A 23,212-nucleotide genomic window follows, 5' to 3' on the forward strand; every position below is an offset into this window, starting at 1 on the left:
GGACGTTACCCTAAGCTTCGTTTGATTGAAAGGTCTTGGGTTTTTGGTTTCAGGGATACAGTCCTCCTTTAAGGTAGGAGATACCGGAAGAGTTATTAATGCCACAGACAGACAGGCTGACAGCACCGAGGGAGACCTTGAAGAAGAGCTCAGGCTGCATTGAGAGAGCCTCAGCTTTAAAACAGGGCTCCCACGAGATTACAGCTGACCTTGCCCAACCTTATTGGTCAGCCACAACCTAGAGGGAAATGTTTATGAAGACAGCCTGTCTTCCAAGATGATCTGTCTTCCCGGAAGCAGACAATTCCAAAAGAGACCACAGATCCACACATAGCCCCCAGAGCCGCAAACATCCCCCAGGCCCAAGCCCCTGCAGCACCCCTCTAACAGGTCCCAGCTGGCTCTGCCCTTTGCAGACTGCCTTCATTCCCTGAGGAGAGAGGCATCTTCTCCTAACCATGTGTGTTAATGAACACAGCCCCATCTGTTGAAGTCAGACTCTGGATTCTTTCTGTCTTTTGTCTCTTTATGCTACTTTGGATATCTCACACATGTGACATGTGACGGGGAGTAGCGGCGGGTCCCTTCTTACAGGTTTCAGAGGAAGTGGTTAAAAAGGAAGATCATAAAGTTTCCTTTTCCTTTGGACCAAGGTTGGCAGTTGCTAGGAGTGACCTGACAGTGTTGAAAGATTAGCAGGTGACAATAGACAGCTTTGTGACTGTCCTTAAGTGAGGGTGCACAGGGCAGGGAGGCAATGTTCAAGGCAAATGAGTGACTTTAGGTTTGCAAACATAAAAGACTGTGGTTTGAGGAATTATTGCCATTTAACCAGAATAGAGGGACTTTACCAAAAGGTATAGCCCTGGCTGACAAGCAGAAAGGGGGCTGATAGTGCCTGTAAACGACAGAGAGCACTTGAATTATTCTTCCTTAAGTGACCACTCCCAGGGACCTGCCAGCCGGCTGGTGAAACTCAGAAGCTGGTGCAAGCCAGTGGAGGCTGAGCACTGCTGTTTTTGTGCCCCGGGAGGCTTGCCCAAGCATTTCTGTTACCTTGGCGTAGGGCTGAGACTTGGGCTTGGAGCCCATCATGTAATGAGGTAACCTCACTTTCTCTTTTCTTGCTTGTCCAGTAACATCCTGCAGCAAGGACTGGGTTGGAATTTTGATTGGCATAAACATGTCTGGTTCTGTTAAAGAAAAAGTTTAAGTTAGGGTACATCTGAGATATTGTTAGAACATAGAAGGGCATGGACCAGCCTAAAAACGTCTCCAGTCATTCCTTTCTTGGTGATTAATTTTTACTTTAGTGATATGTAATAATAAATATGAATATATTTATTATTTATGTGCATGTGGATGTGTTTATGTGCATGTGGTTGTTAGTGTGTGGTATGTGTGTGCACATGTGAATATGTGTGTGTGTAGGGGCAGGTGCCCCAGAGCCCAGAAGGCGGCACTGGATCTCCTAGAGGCTAAGCCATCTCTCCAGCCCCGTCTTTTTTTTTTTTTTTCCCCTTGGGAATCATTTCTTTTTTATTTATTTATTTTTTTTATTCGATATAATTTATTTACATTTCAAATGACCAGCCCCGTCTTTAAGCCTTACTTAAAGAAATAAAACCTTTCATTAGTCCTCATTTTCCATTTGTTCATTTTGCTAGGTAGTTCTACAGACATTGCTTCTGTCTGTTCCTCTGAGGTGGCAGGCAGGTTCAGGTCGCATTGTTAAACAAATAGAATTCTAACTTCCCCTTGAAGAGCTTCTCTTACACTTTGCTCTCCAGGATCCTTTCTTTTAAGTTAGCAAGTGTAGCTAGTAGAACACTGACCTTGAAAGATCTCTGACTACTAGGGGGGCCTCACCTTAAGAACTTTCAAGTCTATTCCAATTCCTATAGCTCTAAAACAGGGCATACTAATTATAAATGGATATAAAACCAGAGGTTTAAGACCTTAGGATGGTGAGTCATTTGAAGGTGGGTGCAGAGGTGAATATCCCACAAAGTCACAGCTGTTTATATTTGCTCCAAATATTCAGGGAAGTTGAACTAAAAAGACTTTTTAAATAATCCTATGGAAGCATCTTTTGTTGGGTAGGGGGTGCTGGAGAGATGGCTTGGCACTCAAGAGCATTTGCATCTCTTCCAGAGGATCTGCTTAGATCCCAGTGTCCATGTGGGATAGCTCACAATCACCTGTGATCCCAGCTCCGAGGGCTCTGACACTGCCCCCTGTTTTTCTTCTGCAGATTCCTGTACACAAGTATCAGACAGACAACCACACACAAGCACATGTATACAAATTGGAGGGCAGAATTCAAATCACAAAGCAGGGATGGCTGAGCATGGGTGATCTACAGGCAAGTACCACGCTGAGAACTAATTCTACACAGACTGTCTCATTTTGCCCTTGTATAAGCATCTAAGTGAGAGAGAGCCCTGAGGGCACTGAGCTGCCATGCGGCGCTGAGGAGGGGTTGGCAGGATTGGGGGTGGGTATCTGGTGGAGGGATTAGCCTGCTCTGAGGGGGTCAGAGGGGCTGAAGGGGACCCTTTTAGCCTTTGTGCTCAGTGTGCCAGCTACTCCCTCTTGAATTTGCACTTCTACAAGCATCTGCGAACATGACATTCTGGTCTGTGTCATTGGGACTGCACATGTCCCAAGCGGAGCCATAAGGCTTGTTCCTGGATAATTCTACGAAGGTTGATGGGGACACCACCAGTTTGCCTATTGGCCTGGAAGAGTTGGAAACTTGGGCCTCTAGGGTCAGGATTCCTGCTGCATGGGAGTGAGCTGCCCTTTGTGGGTGAGAATCAGACCAAAGGAAGAAAAGGCAAGCAAGCTAGCACACATGCATTCATGGGCCACCCGCCTCGGAGCAGAGGTGGGCATCTGTGGGGCTTGCCTTGAAGCCTCTTCTCTGGTTTACAGGAACAAATCCACTACCTCTTACCTTTTTCGTTAACTTTGAGTTTTCTCATTAAAAAAATTAACAAAGTGCAGTGAATACAGCTGTAGTATATTCTCTTGTTTCTGTCTCTTTGTCTCTCTGTGTCTGTCTGTCTATCTCTTTTTCTCTCTCTATCTCTTTACAGATGAGGGACATTGAAGTCCAGAAGTAAATTGCTTAAGAAGCTGTAATGGGCATCAGGGATGGAATGTGAACCCCGATGACTCAGATTCCACAGAGCACCAGACTTATCTGGGCACCATCATCTCAGGATAGCTTCTGGAAAAACAGATTCCTGGACATAGGCCAGACAGGTCTTGTGGATAAGGAATAAGCAGAATCTCTGGAAGTGGAGCTCTGCAGTTAGTGTTTTGATGTCTCTGGACCGCCATTCTTCTTGTAGGCAGCCTTTCTAACAGCTTTAGCCAATGGTGCTAATTAACTGCTCAGAACTTTATTACTCCTAATGGAAAAATCCTGATGGGGAGTTTGCTATGTGCTGTGTGCTGCACCAAAAAGTTCGTATATATTACTACGTATAATTTTCACAACTCGCCTGTTTATGTAGCCATGTGCACATCATGATTTCTGCCTGGCAGAAGAGGAGACAGAAGAACTAGAAATTCTTTGCCCCACAGCATGTTGTACAAGCTAATGTTCCGATCACCTTGATTCTTCTAACTCAAATGCCCATTCAGTTGACCTGTCCTAATGAACTCACTTCAGTAATGAATTTCCAAGTATTTATTTATTTATTTATTTATTTATTTATTTATTTATTTATTTATTTATGTATTTATTTATTTTTACCATTTTTCTTCGTATATGTGTAGGTTGTATGTATATGTCCACATTCCCGTGTGTGTGTGTGTGTGTGTGTGCATTGCATGGGTATGCAGAGGCTAGACGTTACTGTTGGTCATTTTTCTCAATTGTTTTCCACTTTAATTCTTGAGACAGGGTCTCTTGCTGAACTGGAGGCTCACCAAATTTGGCTAGACTTGCTGGCCAGAAGCTCCAGGATCCTCTTGCCTCTGCCCCCACAGCTGTGGAATTGTAGGGATGCCCTGGCATGCCTAGCTTTTCACATATGGGTTTCTGGATGACTGACCCCAGGTACCATGCTGCACAGCACCACAGGCTGTCACCATCACAACTCACACAAGTATCTTTTATGTCTTTGTTCTTTTTCTTTGGATACACACAGTCTTGCTATGTTGTCCAGGCTGGCCTAAAGTTACAATCCTCCTGCCTCAGCTTCTTAAGTAGGTGTAACCTCTCCTTTTTCAAATTTCTTGAGTGTTAGCGTTTTGCCTTCATGTATGTCTGTGTACCACATGAAGACCTGATTCCCAAGGTAGCTAGAAGAGGGTGTTGGAAACCATGAAACTAAAGTTACAGATGGCTGGAAGTCCCATGTGGGTGCTTGGAATAGAATCCAAGTATTATAGGGGAGCAGCCAGTGCCATCTTCCCCTACCCCCATGCCTGAGTAACCTTTTAATATATAAATTACACACATATAATTATATATAATATATTATAAATATATAATATAAATATATAAAGTGTATGATGCCAGGGAGAAGGGTCAGTCAGTGATACATTTCCTGAACATGAGGATCTGAGCTTAGATCCTCGGCATCCATGTAAAATGCTTGGTATGGCAGCATGTGCCTGAGATCTCAGTGTTGGAGACAAGATGGGAGGATCCTGCATTCTGAAGACATAAAACATTTACTTCTGAGCCTGTGAGATTAAGAAGGCAAACAATGGTCATACCTTCAGTAGGTGGTCTGGTGACATTTTCAACTTGGCTTTGGCTAGCAGACTCCTTGGTAGATTTTATTAGATTTTCAATTTGGTTTTGGCTAGCAGACTTCTTGGTATGTTTTTTAAACTTTTCAGTGAGGTTTTGGCTAGCAGATTCCTTGGTGTCTTTGGTTTCAATTTCAGCTTGACTTTGATTAGCATACTCCTTGGGAGATATTGTTAATTTTTCGTATCTGTTTTGTGAAGAAGAGGTCTGGGGAGATTTGGTTACATATTCAGCTTCTTTTTGGATAGTAGACTCTTGGATATTCTCAGCAACATTCCGATTTGGAAGGGGATGTATATTTGAGGCTTCTTTTTCTGCAACTACAGTCAGTGTAGAATCTAAAATCCCAAAACAAACCATGAAAGTCACATTATGGCCAATGACACAGAGACAACTGATGCTTATACAAACAACACTGAACAATGGTTCCCAATGAGTAGGGTGCCTCCCCACTCTCCTGAAAGAGACTCCATATGCACACCATTGAGAGATTCCACATAATATGATCCTGGCTTGCCACTAACAAACAAGGCAGTATCTGCAGAGTGCATACTCCCTAGGAGCTTGCTGGATCTTGTGGGCAGAAGGACCAGATGGAGCTGTCACCATGCTGGGTTACCAAGAGGCAAAACCATCTGTCTCTGCCTTTATCTACTAAAAAAAATGTATTCCAACATATTATTACTGTGAAAATGCATCTCCATTAAAATAGGTACCTTTAAGAAACAGATACAGTATGAAACAAAATTAAATATGATTGGGAAGGCAAATAAATATAAAGCTGTGTAAAAACTGACTTGAAAGCCTACTGTCCTTTCAAGGAGTGGGTGGGGTTTCTCCAGGCTGTGGTGAGCTTGACAACTCAGGGCCATAAACTCAGGATCACTGGTGTCTCCTCACCACAGTCACAAGTTGTTGTTCTAGCCCTGATCTTTGCTTTGCAAGCTCTGTTAAAAAAGTCCATGCTTTTTCTGACCACAAACATTTGGGGTGGATGTACTGTAGGTATAAAATTATGCAGTGGAAAGTTCTTCTCTTTGGGTCGCTCTTCACTATTCAGCTTACTGAGAAGGACTACACTCCATTTCAGCCTCTCAGTACACACCTACTGAGAATACATTCTCTTTTGTCTTCATGCTCCATCATTATATCTAAGAAATGAACAATTGCACCATGTCCTCTGATATACAGTTTCCTAATAAATCTTGTGCATTTCTACCTTTGGTCTGTTTTATGGTGTTTTGATGTTATATGGTCTCTTTTGAATGACAATAATTGTCCCATCTTTTTGGTTTAATGATGATGATTCTGAGTATGTATGTATGTGTGGTGCTGGGCACTAAACCTGAGGTCACATGCCTGTTAGCCAAGGGTTCTGAGATTGAACAACATTTGCATCATGACCCTGACTTGTTTGAAGAGACCAAGCCAGTTGTATTGTACACTGTCTACTGACTAGTACACATTTGTCAATTATGTTCTCTTGGTTGAATTCAGATTAAGAATTTTTTACATGAATTCTGTAGAGTTACTATGTATATTATACTCTGTGAGGAAGGCCCTCAAAGATAGAACATCTTACCTTTAATAAAAATGTAACTACTTGGCTAAGGTGTAAAATTCTGTATCTTTGTGGGACATGAGTATTCATCTCACTTACTGAAATTAACAAGCATGTGAGTTATGTTGAGACCATGTGAATTCTCTAGTCTCACAAAACCTCTCATTGATCCTGTGGCTAGTTTGATCTTCCAAATGCTTTAGGTACAAAAAATGGATCTGAAATTGAATTTACATCTTGCTCTCTTTATATAACTCCAACATATCTGTAGCATGCAGCCAACAGCATGTTTGCTTAGCAGCTGTCATTGAAACAACAGATGTGAGAACCAGCTACATCCTAAGGGGCTGTATTGGGTGTGGGTCAGTTCAGTTCAGGTGATAGGCATGGGAACCATATTCACATCTTACCTGAGTTAAGATCCAGAGCAGCTGTCTTGGTTTCGGCCTCACTTTTCTTTGTAAAAGGAGGCAGGCTTTTGGAAAGCTTCTCCAGATAATTATACTTAAGAGAAAAAACATAAAACTTATATCAGATACACACTTATTTTAAGTAACTGTCACAGATTTGTTAGCCAAGCTGATGTGTTGTGGATAGCCCTGAACTTGTATTTTGATGCTAATTCCACTCCTGGGAGGGGCTACAGATGAGGAGTTGCCTTGTGAACCTTCTCCCCCACCTTAACTTTTCAAATAAAGGCTTGAGCCAATGATTGGGCAAGAGGAAGAAAGAAGAGCTGAGAGTTTGGGGAAGGAGAAAAGAATCTAGGGGGGAGGGGGGAAGGGGAGGAGCTACAGAGGAATGACAGAGAGGATGGGGGAAAAGCTCGTGGCCTGGAGAAACTGCAAGTTATATAGGATAAACTAGATGGAAATAGAATAGTGTAGTAGAAGATCCATCCAATCTAGGCATATAGCTTGTATTGCTATTGATTGAGTTGATATTTCTTTTATTTGGTTATTGGGTTGGAAAAATACAGCAACAATGATGGGCAATGGAGACCAGGCCCTGAAGGTGAGGTTACAAATAAAATTCTGCAAGAGACATGAGTTGTGGTCATTGTTAACTTGTCATGCATTTTGGAATTTCCTCTGATTAGTAATAGTATCCTGAATTTTCAAGAACTTCAGGGCAGTGCTGACACATGAAAGTGTCCACTTGACTTTGCAGTTTCAGCGAGGGCCAATCAGGTATGTTGCTTAGGGTCATAGGAATGGATGGACTCATGAGGAAGAGGAGAATGTTCAGTGCCTGTGGACTTCTAAGAACTTGCAGTAAGTTAATGGTGTTTTGACAGTTGATGGCTGTGGAAACTCTATTGAAATAAAACCTCAAATTGGAGTTTGTGGTAGTTTGAATATGCTTGGCTCAGGGAGTGGCACTATGTGGCCTTGTTGGAGTGGGTGTGGCCATGTTGGAGTAGGTGTGCCACTGTGGCTATAGGCTTTAATACCCTCCTCCTAGCTGCCTGGAAGCCAGTCTTCTCCTGGCAGCCTTCAGATGAAGATGTAGAACTCTCAGCTCCTCCTGAACCATGCCTGCCTGAATGCTGTCATGTTCTCACCTTGATGATAACTGGACTGAACCTCTGAACCTTTAAGCACGCCCCAATTAAGTGTTGTCCTTATAAGAGTTGCCTTGGTCATGGTGTCTGTTCACAGCGGTAAAACCCTACCTATGACAACACTTGCTATCAGTAGGTTAATCAGCAACAGAGAGTACTTGGCTCAGAGAAGAGCTTAGAAGGTAAGAGGCAGAATGATTAACCGTCACATGCAAGGGAGAGAAGAGAGCAACAGTCACAAGTGGGCAGAGAGTTTATCATGTGCGCTTGTGCAAACACAGATTTGAAGTGTGAGAGTTGTTTGGTCACAGTTGCAATAGGCACAGAATATCAGGAAAGAGAACTTACATTTTAACATGCAATGCACCATTTTATGAAGATTAAATTATTGTCAATTACATCTAATTACCTGTGACTTAAATAACGGGCTCAATTCAGACTTAAAATAAGGTGTTACTTCTTTTGTCTTAATTTGCATTAGGTAATTTTGTGTTTTCTTGATATTGTTCCTGGTTTACAATTCCACAATGATATGCAAGAGAAGACACACAAAACACATTGGAAAAATTATTTTGCTTGTGCTTTCTAAGTCCCACTGGAAACCATTACAACCAATGATGAGAAAACTGAGAAGACAAAACTGGATGGATATTACTCCCCCTTGGGAAAAGGTCTCACTATTCAACCTTTGGCTGGCCTGGGAATTAGCATTATAAACTATTTTAGCCTTGAGCACACGGAGACCCACTTGCCTCTGCCTTTCAGTACTGGAATTAAAGGGGTGCTCCATCCAATTATTTTACTTGGGAATGGGGTGCTCACTTCCTACTTCTGTAATCACATTTCTTCTTTTGTAAATCAGATTCTTGTATGAGACAGGGACTAACAATGCCAGTTGATCTCAATTGTCTAAAGCCAAGGTACCCTTCCAGTGGATGGATGTTTTTGAGATTGTGAGGTTCTCTGGGGTTTAAGTGACAACCACAAGCTTCCATACTTTCAGTAGCAGCAGCAGCCACCACACAATACAAAGAGCTAAGCACCAGAGGCTGTTAGGAAATTAAGGGGCTACCCACACTGTTTGTGTTGGCTCTTCCGAATCAGAATGCCTTTACTGGAGAGGCAATAACCCAGGGAAGGCCAGGAGATCTAAACTGGGGTTCAGTGAGCTTATCTCCATTTTATAGTAAAAACCTCAAGACTAGATATCTACAAAACAGCATAATTAATACAGAGTCAAGCTGAATGACAAGCTAGGTTATACATCTTTAAGCTCGTGATCTTGACAACTGCATCTTCTGCAAATGTGCTTTGTATTTTATAGATAAGCACACTAAATCCCTGAAGGGAAACAACCAGTCAGTATAGTAGATTCCACAAGAAAGCGTACTTTAACTGTCTCTAGACATGCTGACTCTGAAATCAGTGACTGTGCTCAGACTGCATGCCTGGAAGGACTGTGAAGGCACAATGAATACGCCATCTTATTTAAACAGGTCTAGTTTGCCATTACAATACCTTCTCTCTCCTGCCTCCTCGGCAGCCTGGAAGTCTGGAGGTTGCTCACATGCAGTCAATGAACCTGGCAATCGAGAGGTCTACATTTCCTTTTTCCAGCCTCAGTGTTGATTCTTCTGTATGATCTCGCATTTGCCGTGTATCTTCCATGTCCTTGACATGGGTTTCTTATGCTCTGCCCACATTTCTTGTTCCAACCATTTTTATTTTTATAAAAATAAAAGCTCTGTGCTTTTATTTTATTTACACAGTAAATTATGAGCCCCACATTCTCTGGTTGTGATTAACCACCCACCTACAAGTTCAAATTTTGAATTGTGAATATTTCAATTAAAAAATTATGAGTAGTTCATGAATAACTACAACATTTAAAAGAGGTTAAAAGAGTATGTCCTCATATCCACAAAGATGGAGGGGTACTGAGAGCCCCTACCACTTGCAATCACCATCTCCGGTTGTCCCCTGGGCTCCCAGGCTCATTCCCCAGCGACAGCCCCTCATACATTGTTTCTAGGCCATATCACCTAGGAGGGTTTTTTTTCCTAGCCTTTCCCTGAATCTGACTTCCAGCCCTCTGTGTGAGAGGTATTTTCCCTATCTGAAGAGGGAAGGGGAATGTCTATTCAGGCCTCACTGATTTCTCTAAGGTTATTACTATTAGGTGACACTTTCATCACACATATTTATTCTTGGCTTTCTATTAATCAAAAAGAACATATAGATTTGCAGGCCCAGCCATTTCTTTAGATTTTCATTTTTTAAATGACATCCCCTGTCTTCATATAAAACTTAAATAAATCCATATTTTTTTTCTGACCAGTTTGTCTTTTGTTATGAGAATCTCAGCCAGGGACCTAAAATGTATAGGGATAAAAAAGTTTTCTCCCACTATAGACAACATACTCCTTCCAGTTCAACGTTGTTTTTTTGTTGTTGTTGTTTTGTTTTTTTGTTGTTTTTTTTCCCCGAGACAGGGTTTCTCTGTGTAGCCCTGGCTATCCTGGAACTCACTCTGTAGACCACACTGGCCTTGAACTCAGAAATCCACCTGCCTCTGTCTCTGTCTCTGCCTCTCAAGTGCTGGGATTACAGGCGTGCACCACCACTGCCCGGCTTCCAATTCAGCCTTGTAAATGAAAAGTAAGTTTTCTTGTCCCATTTTCCAGTAATTCTAAAATGTAGCCCTGACAGCGTAACAAAACTGATGTTTCTGAAAGGAGCAATTCATGTGAACAAGCAGCCACCCAACCTCAGATCTAGAAACACATTGGGCTTCCTTTATAGATAAAGCGCTGAACTGAAATCTTCGCTCAGGCTGGAGGGAAAAGAAATATTAAGATGTTCAGATGAGCACATTTCTGAAGGCGACAACATGAGTCCTGAGTGTTTGTGACTAAGTCCCAAAATGTTTATGAGTATATTAGGATACCTGAGCCCAGAGAGCCCAGAGAGTTCTGCCTCAGGAGAGAGGAAGGATCTGCCTAACGGCCCAACAGGCGGCCTTGCCTGCTGCCTTTGCTTGCTGAAGCAGCGGCTGGGTGCCTGTAGGACCAGGTAACCTATAGAACTCTTAAGATTCCTCAACTCTGGCCTTCCCACGACCTTAGGTTTACACCAGGGCAGAATTACCTCTGTTGCTCAAGCTTTTCTTTCCAGCTCTTTCCTTGTGACGTACTCCTACGTGAAAAGAAGAAAAACATGATGAAGAGTCACTGCTCTCAAACACCACACCGTATGCTGGGAGAAGGGTTGCAAGGATTCCTACAGATACCGTGCAGCAGCATCACCGAACACTGGGGGGAAGGGCCATGGTAAGCCCCACACCCCTCCATTCCTTAGTGTGGGCCAGCACTAACTAGAACAGACGTCCTGGGTAGCTTACCCCCACTTCTTTTCAAAGAAATCTTTAGTGAAGTCGTCTGGTGAACATTTTGGAGCTGAAGCCATAGATTGCTTGAATAAATCTGTTAGATGGGCTGCAACTTTGAACGAACACATTTGTGTTAGTACTGACTTCTTTTATTTTTATTTTTAATTTAATTTTATTTTTAGTACAGACTTCTTTATAACACTTCTTCCTTACATAACCACTCATCTGCAGTCTCTTCAGGAGCCCACATTTAATTTACCAGTTGATTTGGAGGATTTTTGCACCCAAGCTCTAGCGTGCAGTAATCAGAAATCCTACTTTCTGTGGGATGTATATTAGTGAATGTCATCTTTATGACCCATATTATGACCCATGGGGCATCACAATGTGTTTGCCTTGTGGCACTAGGGAAGCTGTGTGTCAGGGAATGATTTCCCTCATATTAAAACAGAGTAGCCAGCATACTCAAGTTGTTTCTCTAAACACATACCAAGTTCTAAAGATCTGAATATAATATATTTTAAAACTTAGGGCAATGTTGCTTAGAGTTTGTTTAGAGCTCCTGATATTAGTGAGCTGTCACTTTGTCAGAGAAAGTAGGACACCTGCTCAAGACAAGAAAACTTAGAAAACACTGATTTAGACAAGGGTAAATAAGTTTTCTTCTTGGGGGACTTCTCTGTACCCTTTAATTTATGTGTGTTGTATATAAAAGAAGTAAGAGTGTAAAATATTACTAACATTTGTTTTATTGTAAACAATAAATTTATTAAAATTTAATTTTATAAATTTAAATGTTTATTGTTTGTAAGAACAATCTTAAAAGGCATTTTAGGAAATACAGTGGGAGACACTGACTTCATAATCACCATTGGTAAGCATCAGGGCTAGTTTTCAGGATGTTCTTTCCCACCTACACCAATTTGAGAAATTGAGAAAACAAATTTGAGTTTGTTTCACCATTAATATTGGGTGACCTGTAGCTTTGCCTCCATCACATGTGCCTGTTTTCTTGGGCCAAAAGCTACAAGCTCAAATGACTCAGGGTAAGTTTGTAAGATCCAATATAGGGTAAATAAAATTTGCATTTTAGTTAAATGCATTTTGTAAAGGATAAGTATATGGCATGCTATTTTTGGGATATTCTATTAATACAGATTGTTTGTTATTTACCCAAAATTTAGTTTTAACAAGGCCTGTTGTATTTATGTTCTTTGGCAGCTCTATTGCAGAGGCCCCTTCATAAAAGCCTGGTAACAGAGTATATGGACAGAGGAGTGAGTACCAGAGACTGTGATGGCCTCTTCCATAATGGCCATCTGAAGGGGTAGCTGTCTATCACCTTTGGTCACATGTCACTTTATCATCCTATGAAATCGTAATATGGGAAAAATCTAGATAAACAACAATAGCAACAGTAACAACAAAAGAAGAGTATAAGTCAATACTGTGAAAGATGCACCAAACATGTCTGAGGGTTCAGTGAAACCCACAACAGGCAACTTAGGGCCTCTGCCACATAGCTGATCACAGAATCCCAGCGAAACTCCTTGGGCTGTTGCTCTGGTAGAATCACGCTTGTTGGGGGCAGGAGGAGCCCCTTTGAGAGTAGCTGTTTGTGTTGGAACATATAGTGTAGGGAGTACAAGGTGTGGACAGTGTCTGTGCATTTGTTTGGAAGCCATGTGCCTGCACACAGGGGCATTGGTCCCTGGCTCCTCGCTATCGCCTCACGCGTTTCTATGGAGTTGAAATCAGCAAGAAGGTAAAATATCAGTGTTTTTATTCAACAAAGTAAAGTTCAAGATGAATTAACTGGGGGAATCACTGCTTTCAGGACAGAATAAAAATATAAATCATTGCAAAACAGCATGGCCAGTATGGGGGGGGGGGGCGGGCAGAGGTGATTCTGAGAGGATTTAATGAGGTATACAGAATGAGAAACAGGCATAGTTAAGAAGGCCTCTGAAACCTTACATAGAATGCAGAAAAATATTAAATTCCAGTTACCTTCAGTCACATGACTTTTTGTAGTTTCCTCCATTTTAGGGAAAGACTGAAATGAAGGTTAGAGTTATTTGAGCTTAATTGTATTATGTGTGGAAAAAGTTTGTTTAGAAATATTCTCTGTGTGCTCAATTTGACTCATTATAGAGAAGACATAAAGTGAATTTGTGTTTTAAATACCAATACATAATTTATTTGAATATTGTTCCTTTATGCAATGAATTTCTAAGAATAGAAATCATTTGACATAGAAATTACTTTTTTCTTTTTCTTTCACATTCATTAAGTTATTCAGCATTTCAGTGAATATTAATTTCTCAAAGTAAAATTACTAATACATATTCAAAGTAAAAATATCTACACTTAACCTAGCTTTTATCTGTCTTTCTATCTATCTATCTATCTATCTATCTATCTATCTATCTATCTATCTATCTTATTATCTATCTAACTATCTTTTATTTGAGGATCTTCAGAATTATCTGTGAACAAAGGAAGAGCCAAAGGAAGATATATGTGGAAAATTCAATAAATCTGTAATATGATTACTACAGAAATAAGCCATAATATGGATGAAGCAAATGCTTCAAAGCCTTGGCAGGAATCTCATGTGGCTTTTCCCATATGCATTCTGCATGAAGAACCTGACATTGAGACAGGAGAAGAACACTACTGTAGGACACGCTCTCACCATAACCAGCTTGAGGAGATCTGCAGCATTGCCCCTCTCCTCCTCCGTTCTGGAATCCTTGACTGTCATCTCCTGTTGCTCATCTTCTTTCTTCAGGATGTGGTTTATATAGTCCTAGATCAGGAGAATCAATCAAACATATAAGAATCAAGAACCAGGCAGAGAGATACACTGGCATAATCAGTGTCAACTGGGAACATTACAGAAGGACTAAAGAGATAAGTTTACACCTCTTGACAAAGTTAACTGGTCAAGCACTGGGAAAATTTTTCTCAGATTAGTAATGATAATAAACAAAGTGCTGATCTACTCACAACTAAGGCTTTAAAAGCACAGGAAGGAACTGCACAGGGACCTTGGAGGGCTTTAGCATCCTTTTACTAAGATAAGTAAACTGGGTAGATGATTCCTGGGTCTCTCAGGATCGTCTATATGGTCCTGTGTATGTCACTTAGTCCATGCCTTTGCTTCTAGATGAAATGTATTCCTTCCTCATATTTGATCAATTGTCAGGAGACATCTAGAAAGGCTAAAGGCATGCAGATGAGTTTTCTGGAGATGACCTACTATTTTGCATGGCTGCAAAGGGTAAACTCTGAATTGAAGTGCCTTCTGAAATCTCATATCAGGATTAATTCTTATTGCTGATTTGCCTTTCCTGTAATTATTACATATTCGAATGATTCCTGGTCATTAGCTCACCCTATTTTCTGCATATCATTAAAGAGGTACTCTCTTGTAGTAATGCTATATAGAAAAATTGCTAATTATGATTCTATAGAATTCATAAATTTATACAAGTAATTTTGAGCCCACTATAGTGTGAAAGTGCATTGAGGGCTCTTCATGTATCACAGGCTAATTGCACTAGGATAAGTAAGAAAGGAGAATTGGGGCTCCTGTGACCAAGCAGCCAGCTCAGTTAGGTAGGCAGGGAAAAGCAGAGTGAGAGATAGCTCAGGACACAGCCTGCCTGGGTTCCTTCTGCATGCAGGATCTGGGCAGCTCTATAGCTGTCTGGGCATGTATCCTGCAAGGGAGCATTTGACCTGCAGGGAGTTCTGCGCTTAGAGGGAGTCCTGCTTTCAGAGACCTGTGCCACATCTGACAAGGGGAAGATCCAACTTACTGATACTCTCTAGAGAACTGGCAGAAGCAGGTTATTCGGTAAGAACCATTCTGCATCCCTAGAGGCCCAGAGCCACTCACTACCCAGCAACCTCCAGATCACCACTCCTTTTCCTTTCCTTCTACCCTTCCCTCCTCCTTTGCCACCACCCCGTTCTGACCTGCGCTCCTTCTGACACAGGAGGAGCCTACTTCCTGATACTCTCTAGAGAACGGGCAGGAGCAGGTCATTCAAGAACTGGCACCGGTAGGTACATTCAAACTGGTAGAAGTGGGGCATTCAAGAACCAGCATCAGTAGAACATTTGAAATCCAGCAGCAGCAGAACATTTGAGAAATACCAGCCTGCAGGGCATTCAACCCTTGTCAAGTCTGCCACAGGGAGACCCCATCACCTGATACTTCCTGGAGAACCAGCTGTTTGAAGGGCATTAGAAAGGGAATTCCAGAAGTACAGAAACAGAGGCCTGCAGGACAGAAAAGATAGAGACAGCAAGACCAGCTAACATCGAAAATAACGAGATGGCCAAAGGCAAATGCAAGATCATTACCAACAGAAACCAAGGCAACATGGCACCATCAGAACCCAGTTCTCACACAACAGCAAATCCTGTATACTCCATCACATCATCAGAAAAGCAGGAGCTAGATTTAAAATCGCATCTCATATTGTTGATGGAGGACTTCAAGAAGGTCATAAATAATTCCCTAAAAGAAATACAGGAGAACATGGGTCAACAGGAAAAATCCCTTAAAGAAGTACAAGAGAATATGGATCGAAAGGTAGAAGCCCTTAAAGAGGAAACACAAAAATCCCATAGGGAATTATAGAAGAATAGGTCAGCATGCAGAATCCCTTAAAGAGGAATCACAAAAATCCCTAAAAAAAAATATGGGAGAACATGGGTCAACAGGTAGAATCCCTTAAAGAGGCAATACAAAAATCCCATAGGGAATTATGGAAGAATGGGTCAATATGCAGAAGCCCTTAAAGAAGAATCACAAAAATCCTTGAAAGAAACACAGGAGAACATGGGTCAACAGGTAGAAGCCCTTAAAGAGGAAACACAGAAATTCCTTAAAGAATTTCAGGAAAAAAAAACAAACAAGTGAAGGAGCTGAACAAAACTATCCAGGATCTAAAACTGGAAGTAGAATCAATAAAGAAATCGAAAAGTGAGACATCTCTGAAGATAGAAAATCTTGGAAAGAGGTCAGGAGTCATAGATGCAAGCATCAACAACAGATTACAAAGATAGAAGAAAGAATCTCAGATGCTGAAGATTCCATAGAAAACATTGACTCAACAGTCAAAGAAAATGCAAAATGCAAAAAGCTTGTAACACAAAACATCCAGGAAATCAAGACACAATGAGAAGACCAAACCTAAGGATTATAGGAATCATTAAGTAGCTTCTACATTTTAACTTTCTATTTTAGTTTATTCTAAATATTGGTAAAAACTAGACAGTTTCAGGATCGCCAGGAAATGAATGGAATGATTTACTCTGTTCCTGATTCTTTTGGGGGATAGACATGTCACCCAGATTCTGTTACCTTGAGGGAAATCTGCAGCTTTAGCTTCACCTCATTCTTTATGACTTCGTGCTGGATGAACTGACGCATCTGTAGCACTTTGGGTCCTTCAAGTATAGGGGCTGGGATGTTTGTTAGCTGCTTAGACCCAATACAGAGGCCTTTCCAAATCTGAGTGCCAAATGGTGGTCCTGGGGTCTTTTTCTGTCAACAAAATAAAGTGAAAGATTCACCAAAGAAGACAGAACAATGCAGCAATGATATTTTTAAATGAGTACTTATGTGGATACTAGATCAGAGGGTGATTATAGGGTTGCTAAGCCAGTGGAGACTTGACTTTGGGGGTATCCAAACAGACAAGTCTTGCCCACCCACCTGTAAATCCAAATGGCAAAAGTAATGGTAAAATAAGAAAGAGATTTATCACTTAGCATGACTACTCTAGAACGCATGGAGACTAGCATCACATACTCCATTTTCAAGGAGCTGAGAAGGGCTTGGGATAAGGTAAGGGAGGAACAATGGATGTGTATACACTCTCAGGCAGTCTTATTCCAAGTATGGTTTGGTTGATCAATATCTCAGGGTCTAGACAGAAGATTGCTGATATCAGAGTTGGGCTTCAGGGGGAGGGGGTTGGGCACACAGCATGTAGTTTCCATTCATGGTAAGATGTTCATGCTCTGAGTTATTTCTGGAATCCAAGATGACTGTAGGAGGCAATGGCTAAGAACAAAGGAGAAGTCAGAAAGTTGGGCGTTCATTCTTTTGGGTTTAGGGCAGTACTAGATGACTTCTAGAGGGGCTGTTGCTGGGGTCAAACAAGCACCCGGTGTTGTGGCACACACTGTTAATGCTGTTACCATAAAGACAGAAGCAGATGGATCTCTGTGGTTTTCAAGGCCAGCTTGGCCTAAATAGTCAGAACTTATCTCTGAAAGAACCTGAAACTAAGCAAGCGAACAACAAAAACTTCACTCCAACCAAAAAATTCAGGGAAGAAAAAGTTGATTTGGCTGATACATTCAGGTCACAGATTATTATTGAGTGAAATCAAGCAGGAATGCAAGGCAGGAATATGATGAACAGCGCCTACAGGTTCACCCTCTGCCTCACTCATGCCATCACCTTTTCAGATAGTCTAGGACCATCTGCTTAGGGTGGTGCCACCCACAGGGGTTTGAGACCACCTGTATCTATTAATAACCCAGACATTCCTCAGACATTCCAACAGGCTAACTGGACCTAGGTTGCTCCACAACCCGTCTTCTCAGATGACTCTAAACTATGTCCATTTGATAATCAAAGCTAACTAGGATGAGCCAAAACCTAGTGACTGGCAATCTGCTTCTTATTTTGTCTCTGCAAATCTCAAATATATCTTATTTATTCTTTGGTGCTTCCAACCTTGCAAGGGAAGACTGATGTTTTTAGATGAAAGATCTTCAAATGATTGCCATGTCTGTATGAAGTGCTGAGCAGTAACATTATCCACATTTAAAGAAGCAAGGAAACAGATACAAAATGGAGGCAGTGATGTCAAACTATAACAGCTTTCTAGTTACTCAGCAAACATCTGAAGGACCAGGGGTAGAGTCAGTCCTTTCAGCAGAAGCTGAAGCCATCACAGTTATACCTACGTGGGACAAAACAGTGCTGGAAAATTCCTCATCCTCCTGGACCAGAGCAAAATTTCATCTCTATAGGAATCACTACCCATATCAGATATCAGATGGAGTCCTGCTGGGCATCTTTTCAGGAGGGCTATGTGATTTTGCACTTGGCTAATTCAGCAGCAGTCTGATTCATGTTACATGAATAATACTTTGTTTAGCATGCTCAGATCACCTAAGACATTTGAGTTAGCAGTTTAACTTCCTGGTTCTGTGTGAATTTATATAGGAAGATTCTGATAGTAAAATCATTCCATGGGTTTTGGCAAATTTTGAGCTCACTGTAGCTAAAACTCACCTCCCAAACCCTGTAGGGCTTTCTTGGGAAGGGACGTCTGCCTGTTATCCTAGTAATTGACCTTCAGGACTAGTGTACTTTGCTGCCTTGGTGCTTTGTTTTAAAAATAGTGGCCAGTGACAACCTCCCAGTGGCTTTCAGTTTGTATTATCTGAGTTTTAGATGAAGGGTGTGATTATCTTATCACCTTGTAGTATCGTTAGCTTCATGACATTTTCAACATTCAGAGAAGACTATTTTAGTGCAGTGTAACCTGTTTAAGATTCAGGACAAGAAATCATGGCCACTTCAGATAATCAATTTGCTTAGAGTCACCAAATTAAAAGGAAGAAGTTTTGTTATCTTAACTGCTCACTGTCTCTGCTCTTGCTATAGCAGAATTTACTGTAGGCGACTGAAAGCAGAAAGTCAAAGACAATACCCTCTTCCCTTAATAGCAATATCAACTACAGCCACATTTTCAGTGTCTTCACGGATTTCATAATTGAACACCATATGATGTGCTGGACATGCTGCATGTGGTGGTTGTGGAACACAATGACAATCTTACAAGATGCAGGATTTAGTGATGTTTCAGCAAAAATATTATTTCATTCTTTTAAAGCTTTGGGATGGAATTTTGCTAGTCTGGCATGATAATATCGATAGTATTTACTTGCTTATATTGCAGTAGCAAAATTCTTTGTTCTCTCTCTCTCTCTCTCTCTCTCTCTCTCTCTCTCTCTCTCTCTCTAATTTGTGTCCTTTTTAAATACAAGAAGAAAAAAACCAGGGAGAGTGAAAGACACAACATTTTGTTTCAAACTTAACTGGGGAAAAATGACCAGGAAAGTGCTTTAGTACCAGGAAGAACGTGATAAGTGGTAACAGGTTTTTCAGGAGGGTTGTTTTAATAATATAGGAACATGTTCAGGCTTGCCATGCAGAATAAAAAAAACAAAACTGAAATTAGCTCGCCAGGCATGATCCCCTAAAAGCATATTGCTACATCTACAAATGTTTAAATCTCCAAATATAATACATCATGAGCTTATTCATTATCTTACAGTAGGCTGAAAATATATAAAATTATAGAAGACCCGAGCCTGAAATAATATCTAAATAAAGTGACTTTACAGTGAGAAATGGATACCTCAACTGAAGGAAACCTTTCCCATGACCTTGACTGGAGATTTGGAGGAACGATGGTGTCTAATTCCTTCTTCATGATCCATTGTGATGCTTCATGGAAAGGGCGAAGAACTGTGATGCTCAGGGCACCTGGATTAGGGAGTTACCAGAGGTTATTTCTCTATCAAATAAATTCAACACATATTACCCAAGTTCAAGAATTCCTTTGAACCACCTTTTACCCAAAACAATGACTATACTTTAAGGTGTTACTCTCTAAGATGGGACCATGAGCGAGTTAACATCTGAAAGCTGGACTTTAATCATCCAAAGGCATTGGTGCCTTTCTGTCCCTCAACAGTCATATTTGGATCCTGTCGGGTCTGCCAACAAACTGCCTTGAGTCCGTCTACTTCTGCCTCTTCCTCAGATGCAGCATTTAATCATGTGCCTCAGAGGTATACCATCCTGGACTGAAGCAACAGTTGACATTTAGACACAGTTTGAGATGAACATCAATTCCTGGTGCTATGTAAGTGAGGTAACATGATCAGTTGGTATTTGGAGCAGTAGAATGAGCAACGGGGAGCAGCCCGAGGACGAGTCCCCAGAGGACCCAGGGCGCTGCAGGCAGCATGCCTTCTCTACCTGGGTGTTCCTGTACTGGTTCCTGGAGAACCACAGTCGTTGACTCTCCATAGGCAAAGGATAAGTATTCTTCTATGTCACTGTCTCGGAGAAGTTCTACTCCTGATCCATCAGCATACACAACAAAGAATCTGAAGAAGTAAAAATTTGATCATTTGAGACACTGAGTAAATAAACTTTTTGAACTTGGGACAGAGAATAAAAGTCCTAACACTGTTGATAGCATTTTACCTGGGAACGTGTTCACCATAGATCTGCATGCGATTCTTTTCAAGGTAAAGTGATGACAAGCTTTCGTAGCCCTCCGTCTGTACACTGAGCTCATCTTCCTGTTTCTTTTTAGGTATCACTGTTGATACAGAGCCATCAGCCATGACCTAAGGGACAGGCATATGAGCGACTGAAGAGAAAAAATGCCAGTGTCCTTCATCACCACTGATCCAGTGTGAGCAAGCTTTTGGATTATGAAAAAAATCAAGTATATGTAATTACAAGGTATCAATATTATGTATGAATTCCATTAATGAAAGTAGAGATGCACTAGTCATGCAGCTGTCCTCAGAAACTGTTAAAACAACTGTAGCACATTCAGAAGAAAGTAGCCGGGACTGAGAGGGCACTCACAAACTTATCCTATAGGGATTAGTTCAAGGAATGGAGAAACTAAACACAAAGGGACAGACACTCATGCAATTGCTGTCTTAAGATACTGAAGGAAACTTTGCATGGAAAAGGCTGAGATTCAAGTGCAGAACTGAGCACTTGATTTAGGATACACACAATAGGCAGTCTTCTAGTTACTAGTACTGTCTATATCTGGCCTGCATCTCTTCAGAAAGGGGCATGGCACAGGGTGCCTGCTATAGGTGATGTGGTCCTAGAGGGGTATCAGAAACATGCTTGGCAAGGAACACCCCAGACATTTCAATCTGGTGGAGATTTGGCTATATGTTTCCATTGCTAGTCATTATTAACTGATATTCACCAGTTCATGCTCATGCTGTGACGAGTCTCAGTTATTTAGGGAAGGAAAACATGAGATGGACTAGGACTGGTCTGCAGACCAAAATATCATTAGGGAGTTTGTAGTTTGAGGCCAAATCTAAAAACTAACCACATTCCTACTAGTCATTGGAGGAAATTCCACTGTTGGGTGAGGATTGGGGAAAAAAGATAAATGCTTAGACCAGGGGGTGGCCATGCTTTTTGGTCAAGGGCCAGAAGTAATTCAGGAGCTGCAGGCCACACACTCTCTTTTGCAGACTCACAGTCCATCATTCACTGCTGGGCAAATGCAGACAGAGACAGGCAACAAGCAAAGCATATCCCTGTGTTACAGCAATAGTGTCCATAGCACCATTGAAGTCTGAACTGTGTGTACCTTTTTATGTCATGAAATAGTCTTTAGATTTTTAAATTGTTTTAAGCGTGAGATAAACATTGTAGATCCTAATCTATATAGGTATGGGCCGTGGTTGACCAATTCCTGGACCACTGTGGCACTGAAAGATAAATCGAAGCAAGAGTGTTATCAGAGTAGTGCCTGAGCCCTCTCCAGACCCTTTCTTCCCAACATCAGCCCTGCTAGGTGCCTCTCACTACAGACTGCCTAGTGCCAGGACACTGGAGAATGCTTGCATTTCTTCTCGATTGAATTCCTACATTATTGTTTGTGGTTGCATTGTTATTATTATGATTATGATTATTATTTTACTTACATTTCTCTAATTGTCTAGTAGCTTTAAGTTTCCTCCTGCCCAAGTTTTTAAGATTGTTCTTCTCTATGAAAATATACTTAAGAATTAAAGAAAAAGATATTGACATTCATGATTGGTTGCTTGGCTAAGATTGAGTAAATGACCCAATGCAACAAATAAAAAAGTCTGTACGGAACCAGTCTAGCACAATATATTTCAAAACAAAGCTGTACACTTTGAGTGAAAATGGTTCCCATGGGTTCACTGAGTATGACATTATTAGGAAGTATTAGGAATGATTTACTTTGGCGTTTCTGAGGCCTCACTGGAGGAACTGTGTCATGTGGGGTAGGCTGAGGTTTCAGAAGCTCAACCTAAGCCCACTGGCTCATTTTCTCTTTCTGTTGCCTTTCAATCTGTATGTAGAATTGTTAGCTACCTCGCCAGCACCATGTCTGCCTACATGCTATCATGCTTCCTTCCGTGACAAAAATGGACTAAACCTCTAGACTGTAAGCCAGCTCCAATGAAATGTTTTCCCTTATCAGAGTTGTGGAGGTCATGGTGTCTCTTCATAGCAATAAAACCCCAACTTAGACAGAAGTCCAGGCTCTCTCCATAGGGACCCTGCATCATACCTGGAAGTTGTTCCCCTCAGGATCCTGGACCTCACAGATCACCTCTGAGGTATGCTTCATGATATATCTGCTGGTTCTCAGCTGCTCACGCTTCTGGAAGGGATGGTACAAATTACTGCTCGATTCATGGCAGTATGTTGCTGAGCAGTCTTTATCAATATAAAGGCAGCCTGTGTTTGGAGGTAGCACCTGTGAGGAAAGAGAGAAAAAGACATTACATTTTCTTATGCAATTTGAGGGATTTGAAAGATATTTTCAGGGCAGAAACGTTATCCAAGAAAGAACATGATGTGTCGGAAGGACTGCTTGCCATCGGAAACACAGAAGAGCCAGTTTCTCGGCTGTGGCCTCATGCTATTTCTTTCCATTTTCATGTTTTCTGGGTTTGTTCATTTCCTTTTATTTAACACTTACTCCATTTTAACTGAGGTAAGCACATGTGACTCCATGCAAAATGTTTGGTACCCATTATGTTTTGGGTCAAAGAAACATATTTAAA

At 41.3% G+C, this 23,212-nt stretch overlaps 1 protein-coding gene across 1 annotated transcript in view; it reads right to left on the minus strand.

Annotated features, from left to right (window-relative positions):
- Positions 1–23,212, minus strand: part of Spag17 (sperm associated antigen 17) — a 206,915-nt gene that overhangs the window by 18,664 nt on the left and 165,039 nt on the right. The window contains exons 32-44 of the mRNA XM_052178557.1: positions 22,714–22,902; positions 20,610–20,755; positions 20,379–20,509; positions 19,753–19,880; positions 16,671–16,853; positions 13,986–14,099; positions 13,298–13,343; positions 11,300–11,399; positions 11,047–11,094; positions 8,309–8,408; positions 6,746–6,839; positions 4,738–5,112; positions 1,057–1,193 (exon numbers count right to left, since the gene is read on the minus strand). Coding sequence (XP_052034517.1) covers positions 1,057–1,193; positions 4,738–5,112; positions 6,746–6,839; positions 8,309–8,408; positions 11,047–11,094; positions 11,300–11,399; positions 13,298–13,343; positions 13,986–14,099; positions 16,671–16,853; positions 19,753–19,880; positions 20,379–20,509; positions 20,610–20,755; positions 22,714–22,902 — 1,791 coding nt within the window. The remainder of the gene's footprint in view (positions 1–1,056; positions 1,194–4,737; positions 5,113–6,745; positions 6,840–8,308; positions 8,409–11,046; positions 11,095–11,299; positions 11,400–13,297; positions 13,344–13,985; positions 14,100–16,670; positions 16,854–19,752; positions 19,881–20,378; positions 20,510–20,609; positions 20,756–22,713; positions 22,903–23,212) is intronic.

The sequence above is a fragment of the Apodemus sylvaticus genome, chromosome 4, assembly GCF_947179515.1.
Source record: "Apodemus sylvaticus chromosome 4, mApoSyl1.1, whole genome shotgun sequence".
Classification (NCBI taxonomy): domain Eukaryota; kingdom Metazoa; phylum Chordata; class Mammalia; order Rodentia; family Muridae; genus Apodemus; species Apodemus sylvaticus.